The sequence below is a fragment of the Natrix helvetica genome (genome assembly GCF_964273705.1).
Source record: "Natrix helvetica genome assembly, chromosome: 1".
NCBI lineage: Eukaryota > Metazoa > Chordata > Lepidosauria > Squamata > Natricidae > Natrix > Natrix helvetica.
In genome coordinates, this window is record NC_138548.1 from 339,683,527 (window position 1) to 339,696,062 (window position 12,536).

The 12,536-nt window shown below is 49.5% G+C and overlaps 1 protein-coding gene across 7 annotated transcripts in view; it reads left to right on the plus strand.

Annotated features, from left to right (window-relative positions):
* The window catches only part of LOC309383404 (zinc finger protein 18-like), a gene marked incomplete at its 3' end in the record, with an annotated part of 108,688 nt that overhangs the window by 17,865 nt on the left and 78,287 nt on the right, over positions 1–12,536 (plus strand). For 6 of the 7 annotated variants that reach the window (XM_081935913.1, XM_081935914.1, XM_081935915.1 and 3 more), the window contains exons 2-5: positions 2,035–2,463; positions 2,843–2,957; positions 3,088–3,155; positions 12,384–12,513. In XM_081935913.1, the coding sequence (XP_081792039.1) occupies positions 2,035–2,463; positions 2,843–2,957; positions 3,088–3,155; positions 12,384–12,513 (742 nt within the window). The remainder of the gene's footprint in view (positions 1–2,034; positions 2,464–2,842; positions 2,958–3,087; positions 3,156–12,383; positions 12,514–12,536) is intronic. The other variant, XM_081935912.1, reaches the window with a different exon arrangement.

The following is a 12,536-nucleotide window of genomic DNA, read 5'->3' on the forward strand; positions in this document are numbered from 1 at the left end:
ATGCTTTCATCTGAACAGATGGCTTGCTATCTAACTTGTATGTAGGCTTGGAATAAAAAAAGGTTTATTTTTCCCTGTTTACTTAACACATTTTGTTGTTAGCAAAAGCACAGTAACTTTACACATTTTAGACAAGAATATAATGGCTTATACATTTAACTTTGCAAAAGAATACAAAAGCAATATTTTAACATTTTATAAAAGAGTAACTTAATATCACTTCCTTCACTTTGATCTACACTTTTAAAAAGCAAGTCTCTCCTTGTGAGTAAAAAGAAATTGAAATGATCCAAAATGCCAAATACACTCAATCTTCTTGATGGAAGTCATCACTTTACCAGCTGAGTAAATACTTCTCAATATGTGGGGATGAGTGTTGATGAATGGTCCAATACACAACTTTCTGGTTGTTTGAAAATATTCTCTATTCTGTAACAGAATCAGAAAATGGAGGTCATTTGTTCATCTTCTTTAGGACAACATTATTTCTTTGGCTAAGAGGACTTTAGGTATTCCCAAGGCTAGGTGAACATTGCTATGAATGTGTGGGAAGCTCATCACCCCCCCTTCCCAAGAATGAACTATTTGGGGAAATATTAAAAAGAAGCAGAATATTATATTTCTCCTAAGGGAGAGATGGAGAAACATGCTCTTAAGGGAGGCAGAAGGCAGCCTCAGTCTCCCTGCCCCAAGGGGAAACTGAGGGGGGCAGCTTTTAGAAATGCAGATTTGGTAATCCATTCAGAAAGACTGGATCAGGCAGAAACTTCAGATAAGCAACACAATTAAACCAAAGGTTAACAAAGTTGGGCTTTGCCTTGATATATGAATGGCATAACACAGGTTATGGTTTCGTGTTTTTACAGCAGTGGTCTCAATCTTGACAAGGTCCTCTCTTTGCCCCAGTTTTTCATAACGTTTCATAACGTATAGCTATTTGGAGATTTTGCAGAAGTCCCCAAAGGAAGGAAGAAAACGTACAGGATGGTAAGAATCCAGATCACCTAGATGGGAGACTTTTTATATAGGTTCTCCAGCTAAGAAATGCCCACCATACATGGTCATATGTCAGCAACACAAGTGCCTTCTGTAATGCTCCAGTCGTGTTCTGATCTTAAAAAGAAAATGTCAATGTATGTGAATGGAAAGAGAATCTGTTCTCAGAACTTGTACTTGTGGACGTCAGACAAAATTGTATTTTTTCAGACAAACACCTAGGACAGTGATGGCGAACCTATGGCACGCGTGCCACAAGTGGCATGCGGAGCCATTTGTCAGGGCACGCGAGGGCTTTATAGGAGCCTGGGGAGGGTGAAAAGAGCCTCCCCTGCCCCCCCAGATGCCCCCCGGAGGCTTCAGGGACCGTCCGGAGCCATCCCTGAAGCCTTCGGAACGCTTAACACCACCCTCCGAGCAAACCAGAAATGACTTCCGGGTTGCTCGGAGGGTCATTTTAAGTGTTCCGAAGGCTGCAGGGAAGCCTCCGGATGGTCCCTGAAGCCTCCGGAGGGCGTCCGGGGGTAGGGGGCGGGGGAGGCTCTTTTCACCCTCCCCAGGCTCCTATAAAGCCTCTGGAGCCTGGGGAGGGCAAAAAAAGCATATAAAAATGGGGGCGCGCTCGTTGTGCACGCATGCACACTGGGGGATCGCGTGTTGCATTATGGGTGTGGCACGCCGCACAAGACCCACCCGCAGTCCCCCCACTTGTGGCACGCGAGCCAAAAAAGGTTCGCCATCGCTGACCTAGGATTTGCATTTCCCCTTTTGCCTATAGAGTGCCACCCATGAGCCCTACATTACCCTGTAGGAATCCAGAAGGTATAAAATCCACCCACTCTGAACTCCATTTTGTCAGCCGTCCCAGAATGTGGTTGGTGGTTCTGCTTTCTTTCCAATCAGCCTCCAGCCTCCATTTTATTCCCAGCACCTTCCTCCTGTATTTCTAACTGAACCAGATGGATGTTTCTTCCAAGAAATGAAAAAGCATTTGGAGATACACAACTTTCCTTGCACTAATTCTGAATTGTGTTACAGGGCAGAGAGAGAATGGCTGGCCTTCCTTTAGCAAGTGAGGGAAGTGGAAAAGGCCCTTCCGATGCCCAGTCTGGAATCTGTGGGGAGATCTGGGCAAGAACTGGACGGAAGATGCTGGAAGAAGGAACCATCGTTTCACAAGTTCAGGCCTGGAACTTCAGGAGCGTCCAATATCAGGAGGATGAGGGTCCCCGAGGACTTTGCAGCCGACTCCACTTCTTTTGTAGTCAATGGTTGAGACCAGAAAAGCACACAAAAGCGCAGATGCTGGACCTGGTTGTTCTGGAGCAGTTCCTGGCCCTTCTGCCCCTGCAGATGGAGAGCTGGGTGCGGGAGTGTGGAGCAGAGACCAGCTCCCAGGCGGTGGCCCTGATGGAAGGCTTCCTCCTGAGCCAGGCGGAGAAGAAGAAGGAGCAGGTTGAGTTGCAGGTGAAATATACATCTTACCCCGGTATTTCTTTCCTTTGTCACAAGTCCAGCAGAGTTGGTAAAAAATTCCTTTTTTACATTTACATTTCAAACACGTATTTGAAATTCCTTTATATATGTTTGGTAGTTTATCAGCGTTAAGTAGAAGGATACATCGTTTTATGAAAGATTTATTTCCTGGCATTCACACTATGTGGAGATGCTTCACTAATCTTTGTATAGTTCCCTTATCCATTCTAGAAGAAAGATTTTGCACAGCAATTTCTTTCTTACTTCCCAGCCTAATTGATTGACACCGAGTGATTTGCAGTGGGGTTCACTGGGAAAGAAACCGCTTCATGATTTGTGACGTCCATTAATTATTTTCTCCTGTTTCAAGTCCTTCGCAATGGAGATCAGAGATCCTGAGAGAAAGAGGCATCCGTCAAATCTCCCTCAAGAACTGTCCTTCAGGGGGATCCCTCAGGGAGATCCAATTCAGGAGACCTCAGGAGGTAATATAAGATCCTTCCACTCCTTTGATAAATCCTAACTTTCTCATCTTGTCTGTTTCGTCTTCTCTATAGTATAACTCCTCCCATCTTACTAATAATTATGCTTTTTGAAATTCTGTCTCCCTCACAGGGAAGAATAGGAGGAAGTGGACTCTTTGTTTTGGGGGAACAGAAACTAGGATTGAACCTCCAACTCAGGTAAGAGAAGAACAATCACTTACTAGATTTCTATTTTCCATTTCCATCAGGAAATCAGAGGAAGTAGATAGTATAGGTAGTACAGTCTTAAGTGTGAAAAATGGGCATGTCATTTTTTTCACTGCTGTGCAACTTTGAACAGTCACTAAAAACTGTTCTTAGTCGAGAACTATTGTACATGTAATGTCTTCTATCATTTTGCCCTCTGCTTTTGGTTGGAGATTCTTTTTAGGACTAGTATCTTAAAAACAAAACACTTTCTCTAATTACCTTGTTTATCTGAAAAAAAGACCCAGTCTTATATTGTCTTAGGCCCCGAAATAAGCACTCAGGCTAATTTTCAGAGGTATCTTACCCTGTTTCCCTGAAAATAAGACCTCCCCATATAATAATCCCAATCGGGATTTTGAGCGCATGAGGTAAAATAAGCCCTCCCCGAAAATATTGTAACACAGCAGCAACCATGAGGTGACCACACTCTCCACCTCCTGCACTTCAAAAATAATAAGACCTCCCTGAAAATAAGGCCAAACGCTTTTTTCGGGGTTCAAAAGAAAATAAGTCCCTGTCTTATTTTCGGGGAAATATGGTATTTTTTTAAACTACAGGAGGTGGTGTGCCTGCCAGCCCCGCCCTCTCCATCCCACCACCTGCTTGCCTTCAGATGCAGTGGCCCAACTTTTCAGCACATCCTGGCCTCCACCTGCCCTGCCCTGCTTGCTCTTTTTTAATATATATATTTTTATTTTTAAACAAACACAAACAGATAGAACAAAAAACAAAAAACCATCTCCCATTACAAATTATAGAAAGTGTGTCTGTTGGTTACAAAATTTCTATGCATCCCTTCCGTAGTCATCACTTACAATTCATATCAAATCACATATTTTTAAATCAAAATATATATATATATATATATATATATATATATATATATATATATATATATATATATATGTGTGTGTGTGTGTGTGTGTGTGTGTGTGTGTGTGTGTGTGTGTGTGTGTGTGTGTTTATTTGTACTGAATATATATATATATATATATATATATATATATATATATATATATATATATATATATATATATATATATATATATATATAAATTCTACCTCAACCTTCATTTGACTATAATTGTTTTTATATCCTTTTATATGAAACATTCTAAATTTAAAGTAAAACTATATAATGGCATTCTATTAAATCCTCCTAAAATCATCCAATAACACCATATCTTTATAACATGTTCTAAATAAAGATTGGTTATTTTTAATAACAAAGCTTTTAAACCTCATCTCATAGTCTCCATTTGTAGTTTACATACAATTTCATATTATCAAACACACACACACACACACACACACACACACACACACGGCCAGTTTTTTGCGAAAAGGGTCCATTTCCCCCCCCCCTGCAAAGGCATGAATAGCCTTTAGGGGGCTTGCAGAGGGCTCCTGGGGGTTGGAGTCCCCCCCAAATGAGCAAAAAATGTCCCATTTTTTGTGTAAATGGGCCCATCTTTTGTCAAAAAATTGCACGCATAGCCTTTAGGAGGCTTATAGAGTAATCCTGGGGGCTTTGGGGGGGGGGGGGAATTGAGCAAAGCCAGGCCCATTCTTTGCTCATTTCTGCCTTCTCCAGCCCCCAGGAGCTCTCTGAAAGCCTTCTACAGGCTCTACACGGCAATTTTGGTGAAGGGGGCAGGGTTTCGGGAGGTAAAAAATCCTGTATTCAGTGTATAAGACACACCCAGATTTTCAGCCTCTTTTTAAAGGGAAAATGTCTTATTTTCCGAAAAACACAGTATATTTCAAGTTTCCCCCTCCATTTTTCCATATCTTTACTTAGGTTGCATTTAATTATCTTTTAATTACAATCCTTGCTATTCAATGCTTATTTCAATTCCATTGATCTGCTATATAAAATGACAAGCAATATGCACCTCACTTATATTCATTTTCTTAAAAGATCTATATTTTGTGTCCATGCAGATGACGTCAGGGAATTCCCCCTGACAGCCGGCATCTGCACTAGCAACAGCCAGGTCGCGTCTGATTGGCTAAGACGCGACCTGGCTGAGAGCGGGGAAACTCTGGCTTGGGGATTGGCTGGTTCATCTGACAGCTTCGTATAAATAGCTGTCAGACGAACCCTGCATTGATTCTCTCCTGTATATTTGTTGAGTCTGTTCGTGTTCAATAAAGACTGGTTAATTCTCCTCACGACTCCAATCGCCTTTGTGCCAACTTAACACTGGCGACGAAGGTAGGGTCTAGCCGCTAACCCACCGAACGTTCCATCTTGGCACAATCGTACCGGCGACCCATTCCTTTCCAGCCTAGCCCGAAACCTGAGGAGACGATGTCGGCGATGCCAACATTCGTTCCTTTTGGCTGCGACGGCGAGACATGGGAAGCGTTCCTGGAGCGCTTCGAGTGCTATCTGATAGCCAACGGCCGTCGCGATGTGCCAGATGATGAGAAGTGCAGCTTCTTCTTGAGCTGTTGCGGCACGCCAATGTTTAGCGCCGCTCGCTCACTAGCCGCCCCTCAGCCAGTCCACTCTCTGGACTGGGCTACATTAACGGAGCGTCTTCAGCGCCACTACGCCCCTACACCATCCTGGGTGGCGAGGCACTACGCTTTCAGGCGCTGTGTCCAGAAGCCGGAGGAGTCGGTGAGCCAGTTCCTCCAGTCGCTTCGCACAGCGGCGATGAGGTGCGAGTTTGCCGACCTCGATCGCAACCTCACGGAGCAGTTCGTCAGCGGCGTGAAAAATCTGCGCCTTCGCCGGCGGCTCCTGTCACAAGCGGACATCACACTGACTGGGGCCATTGAGCAGGCAAGGGCGGCTGAACTCTCCGACGAGTCAATGGCGGAGATGTTCAACCTGCCGCCTCCGCCAGGCCGCACTTGCCTGATAGACGAACTAGTTCCCCTGCCTATTGACTACCCTGAGGAGGGAGCGGTGGCGCGCATTGGCCAGTCCTCCAGAAGACGCGGCCCTCAGCAAGCCCGGGAAGCTGTGACCGCTTGCCTTGGCTGTGGAGGCAACCACGACCGTTCGGGTTGCCCCTTTAAGGCCGCGGTTTGCCGCCGCTGCCTTAAGAAAGGACATTTGGCCCAGGTCTGCCGAGCGCAGTTCCCCTTGCCACAGCGTCCAGATGACGTCCCGACCACAGCCGCCGTCAAACAGCGACCTGGAAGCCGTGCTGGACGACAGCAGCAGCAGCAGCAGCAGCAGCAGCAGCCTTCGCGCGGAGGTTGCTACGCCGTGGACGCTGACTTCCACGCCAACCCCGCAGAGTTGGCCTTCCACATGGGTGCAGGTGCGGAGCGCATCAAGGCGTCGCTCCTCATTGAGGGCTCCCCCTGCACCATGGAGGTGGACTCGGGGTCATCCCGATCCCTTTTGTCGTGGGCAGAGTTCTCCCGCCTCTGTCCAGGCATCTCAAAGACCCAGCTCTCCTCCCCAGACGCAACCCTACGGGACTACCAGGGGACTCTAATTCCTACCCTGGCTTGTCACCTGGTGCGGGTGGAGTACGGGGACTTTTCGGGGTGCCTTCCCCTCCTTGTGGTGGAAAAGCCTTTGCCGGCCCTCCTGGGCCTTGACTGGTTCCCGGCACTTGGCCTATCAGTGCACGGGGTAAGGCAAGTGGTGGCCACGCCTCCTGACGTGGCCGACGTACTTGCCAGGTTCTCCGATGTGTTTGATGGGCAGCTGGGGGCGTATAAGGGAACGCCCATCTCCTTGAACCTAGACCCCCAGGTTGCCCCCATTAGGCTGAAGGCCCGTAGGGTGCCTTTCACCTTGAGGGCAAAGGTTGATGCGGAGCTGGACAAGCTCGTCGCGCAGGGAGTCTTGGAGCCGGTGGATTACTCCAAGTGGGAGACCCCTTTGGTCATCCCAGTTAAGGCGGATGGGTCCATTTGCCTCTGCGCCGACTTTAAATCCACCATCAACCTTGCCCTCCAGGCGAACCCCTATCCAGTTCCGGTAGTGCAGCACTTGCTCCACTCTTTGGGGCAGGGCTGCATCTTTGCGAAGCTGGATATGGCGCAGGCCTACCAGCAGCTCCCGGTGGATGACGAGGCGGCAGCCGCGCAGACCATCGTCACCCACCGTGGAGCTTTCCGTTGCCCCCGCTTGCAATTCGGCGTTTCTGTAGCCCCGGGGATCTTCCAGAGCCTAATGGAGCGGCTGCTCCATGGGCTCCCTGGCGTGGTTCCGTACTTCGATGATGTCCTGATCGCCGCCAGCAGCCGATCGGGCCTCATCGAAGTACTAGTGAAGGTCCTCGAGCGTTTCAGGGGCGCGGGCTTAAAATTAAAGCGCAGCAAATGCTCATTTGCTGTGCCCCGGGTTGATTTCCTGGGCTTCACAATTGATGCCCAGGGAATTCACCCCACCCCTTCCAAGGTAGCAGCCATCAGGAACGCCCCCACGCCTGCCTCCAAGACGGAGCTGCAGGCGTTCCTTGGCTTGCTTAACTTTTACGCGCCATTTTTGCCGCATAAGGCGTCACTAGCCGAGCCGCTGCATCGGTTGCTCGACCGATCGGCAGCCTGGCGCTGGGGCAGTCGCGAAGCGCATGCGTTCACGGCTGTCAAAGACTTGCTGACGTCAGAGGCAGTCCTCGTCCAATATTCGGACAAGCTGCCTTTGACTCTTGCTTGTGACGCCTCCCCCGTGGGTTTGGGGGCGGTCCTGAGCCATGTGCTGCCCAATGGCTCGGAGGCCCCCATAGCCTTTTATTCCCGGACACTGACTTCTGCAGAACGCAACTACAGCCAGATTGACAAGGAGGCTCTGGCTGCAGTGTCAGGGATTAAGAGGTTCCATGATTACCTCTATGGTCGGCACTTTACTTTGTTCACCGACCATAAGCCATTCCTTGGGCTTTTGGCAGGTAACAAGCCGACCCCTCCCATCCTTTCACCGCACATGACTAGGTGGACAGAGTTCCTAGCTGCATACAGCTACACTCTGCTCTACCGCCCGGGCAAGCACATAGGGCACGCTGATGCCCTCAGCCGCTGCCCCCTGCCCGTTGCAGACCCCCCGACAGTGCCTTGCCTGTCGGTTTTGGCCATAGCGGATTTGGCTCTGCCACTCTCTTCCGGAGAGGTGGCCTCGAAATCTAGGGCTGACCCTGACCTGTCCCAGGTCATGCTATGGGTCCAAAGGGGCTGGCCTGAGGGACCGGTGCCAGAGCACCTTCGTCCCTTCAAGGCCAGGCAGTTGGAGCTGTCACTTCACAGTGGGTGCCTCCTGTGGGGTGACAGGGTGGTCATTCCACCCAGCCTGCGCCATCAGGTGCTATCTCGCCTTCATGAGGGCCACCCGGGCATAGTGCGCATGAAAGGCCTGGCGCGCAGCTATGTCTGGTGGCCTCGCATTGATGACGAGATAGCCGCCTGGGTGGCCGGCTGCTCCCCCTGCCAACATTCCCGACCGGCACCACCGGCAGCCGCTCCTAGGGAATGGGAATTGCCCCGTGGGCCTTGGTCCCGCCTCCACGTGGACTTCGCGGGTCCCTTCAGAGGCCAGGTCTTCATGGTGGTGGTGGATGCATATTCGCGCTGGGTGGAGCTCATCCTCATGAGGTCCACCACAGCCGAGGCCACGATCAGGGAACTGACTAGGCTTTTTGCCACCCATGGCTTGCCGGACGTCATTGTCTCTGATAACGGGCCTCAATTTGCATCCACCGCGTTCCAGCTGTTCCTGGCTTCTCAGGGTATCCGCCATGCCCCAGTCGCCCCATACCATCCGGCTAGTAATGGCCGGGCGGAACGGGCGGTCCGTTCGGCCAAGGAGGCGTTAGGCAGGATGGATGGGGCAGACTGGCCATCAAGGGTGGCTGCTTACCTCTTGGTACAGCATGCCACTCCTTGCCCCCTGACCGGGAAGTCTCCAGCTGAGCTGCTGATGGGCCGGCGCCTGCGGACCACCTTGGATAGGTTGCACCCACTCTATTCAAGTGAACAGCCTGGCAACCTGGGGCCCCCTCCCCGTTCTTTCCTTCTGGGCGATTCTGTATGGGATCAGGCATTCTCAGGGGCGGTTAGGTGGGTGCCTGCCACCATCACCGCCATAACCGGCCCCTGTTCTTACAGGGTCCAGCTACATGATGGGACCGAATGGCGGTGGCACCTGGATCAATTGAGGCGCCGCCTGCCCTGCAACAGCGACAACATCCCTGCCAGGTCGGCCATTGATGTCGCTGCGCCTGAGCCCTCCAACGTTTCGTTTCCTGGTGCCCTTCCACCAGTCACTGATCACCCGGTCCAGCTGCCCAGGGCCTTCCTGTCCTCAGACGCCGCCTCCCGGCCGTCCATTGTTGAGGATGTGCCGCCCGTTAGGCGTCAGCCTCCCGGTTTCCAACTGGCCTTCCCCGAGTCAGGCCAGGCCTACCCTGAAGTTCCCCGTTCAAGCCCGCCTTTGGCCGCGCCCCCTCGGCCCTGCCTACCTGGTCCTTGTCGTTCTCCGTCAGAGGTGGGCCTCCAAGATGGCGCCCGGAGCTCCACTCCCTTGCGGGAGGAGCTTCAACGGGCACCACCTTCCTCTCCGGCGCCTCCTGTCGAACTGAGGCGTTCTGGGCGGGTCCGGCGCCGCCCAGACTATTTGCGTGACTACGTTTGTGCGTCGTCTGCACATGCGCAGTCACTGGGGGGGAAGGAGTTTTGTGTCCATGCAGATGACGTCAGGGAATTCCCCCTGACAGCCGGCATCTGCACTAGCAACAGCCAGGTCGCGTCTGATTGGCTAAGACGCGACCTGGATGAGAGCGGGGAAACTCTGGCTTGGGGATTGGCTGGTTCGTCTGACAGCTTCGTATAAATAGCTGTCAGACGAACCCTGCATTGATTCTCTCCTGTATATTTGTTGAGTCTGTTCGTGTTCAATAAAGACTGGTTAATTCTCCTCACGACTCCGATCGCCTTTGTGCCAACTTAACACTATATGTATACATATTTCATATATTTTAACCTATATTGTTTATCTTTTCATTATCATATTCATATCAATACAATACAATAGTAGAGTTGGAAGGGACCTTGGAGGTCTTCTAGTCCAACCCCCTGCCTAGGCAGGAAACCCTATACCGTTTCAGACAGATGGCTATCCAACATCCTCTTAAAGACTTCCAGTGTTGGGGCATTCACAACTTCTGGAGGCAAGCTGTTCCACTGATTAATTGTTCTCACTGTCAGGAAATTTCTCCTCAGTTCTAAGTTGCTTCTCTCCTTGATTAGTTTCCACCCATTGCTTCTTGTTTTACCCTCAGGTGCTTTGGAGAATAGTTTGACTCCCTCTTCTTTGTGGCAACCTCTGAGATATTGGAACAATGCTATCATGTCTCCCCTAGTCCTTCTTTCTCTTAAGCTAAACATACCCAGTTCCTGCAACCGTTCTTCATATGTTTTAGTCTCCAGTCCCCTAATCATCTTTGTTGCTCTTCTCTGCACTCTTTCTAGAGTCTCCACATCTTTTTTACATCGTGGCGACCAGAATTGAATGCAGTATTCCAAGTGTGGCCTTACCAAGGCATTATAAAGTGGTATTAACACTTCACGTGATCTTGATTCTGTCCCTCTGTTGATGCAGCCTAGAACTGTGTTGGCTTTTTTGGCAGCTGCTGCACACTGCTGGCTCATATTTAAATGGTTGTCCACTAGGACTCCAAGATCCCTTTCACAGTTACTACTACTGAGCAAGGTATCACCTATACTGTACCTGTGCATTCCATTTTTGTTGCCTAAATGTAGAACCTTACTCTTTTCACCATTGAATTTCATTTTATTAGATAGTGCCCAATGTTCAAGTTTGTCAAGATCCTTCTGTATCTTAAGCCTATCTTCTGGAGTGTTGGCTATTCCTGCCAGCTTGGTATCATCTGCAAATTTGATGAGTTCCCCATTTATTCCCTCATCCAAATCATTGATGAAGATGTTGAAGAATATCAATTAGCAACTTAGTTTAACTATCATATAAAACAGTAAATCACATACCTCTACTTTATATTCTCCACATACCATGTTTCCCCGAAAATAAGACAGGGTCTTATTTTATTTTGACCCACAAAATATGGCCCTGGTCTTATTATCGGGGGTGGGGGGGTCCTATTTGCGCCAGCCGAGCGGCCGGCCGGCACTGCTCTGATGTGTCCTGTCACCGCTCTGCATCGGGTTGGGCTTTCTTTGCGAGGGGGACAATCTGGGGAGTGAGAGAGTTAGGAAGCCTGGGTTGGCATGGGGCAGCTTTTCAAGTGAAGCATCTGATTCATCTCGAGGGGTGAGCGTTTTGCCTCCTCTCTGCCCTGGCTTGGAAGCTGCAGAGGAAGCCTGCCATGCCCGGCGAGGGGGGGAGTAGAGACGACAAGAGAAGCCACGTCTCGCTCCACACCTCTCACTTCTCCTCCACCCCACCTGCCACCCCTCTCGCTAAAGAGATGGTGGGGAAGGGAAGCAGCCTGGATTCTGTTAGCATTGGGGCGGAGTGGGAGGAGTTGGGCTGCGAGACACGCGTCCTACCCAAGACTTGCAGCTCCATTGTGTTTCTCGCTGTTTTGTCCAGGGAAGCACCCTGTAAAAAAAAATCTCGCGAGTTCAACTTCCCTGGACAAAACAGTGAGGAACACGATGTAGTTGCAAGTCTTAGGTAGGACGTGTGTCTCACAGCCCAACTCCTCCCACCCCGCCCCAATGCTAACAGAATCCAGGAATCCACGGAGGTGTTGAGGGTGAACAGGATTGCTCCTTCTTAGGACAACATAAGTCATTTCATAGAACACTACAAAGAATCCCTTCACTTACAGACACACTTCTGGAGGCTTAGTATCAGTTATTGGTGGGTTTTGATTCTCTCAAGACACTGAGGGCCTTTTGATTGGGGGTGGATATATTGATTGAGAAGGAAGAGTATTTCGATGATGGCTGACTGGATGTTTGCTGGATCAATTGATCCAGGAGGAAACGGGGCTTATTTAACCTGAATCGCACTGAAAGTCCTACAGAATCATTCAAGTTGATAAAACCTGCCTAAAATCTTTTTTTAGTCAAATGCTTCTTATTCTTTCTATTTTCTCATCTAAATCACGGATACTTACTAAGCATAGCCACTTACCTTAGTGCATAGCTTTGCTTTGGAAATTTCTAAACAATAGGAAAGATTGTGCAGTTCTTCCTTGGTCTATTCTGTATTTTTTCCCCCTTTAGGAGGTTCTTCTGTCCTTTGAGGAGGTGGCTGTTTATTTCTCAGAGGAGGAGTGGTCTCAGTTGGATCCTCACCAAAAAGCTCTGTATTGGGAAGTCATGCTGGAGAATTATAAGAATGTGGCCTCTCTTGGTAAGGGTTTCCTACTCTCCCGG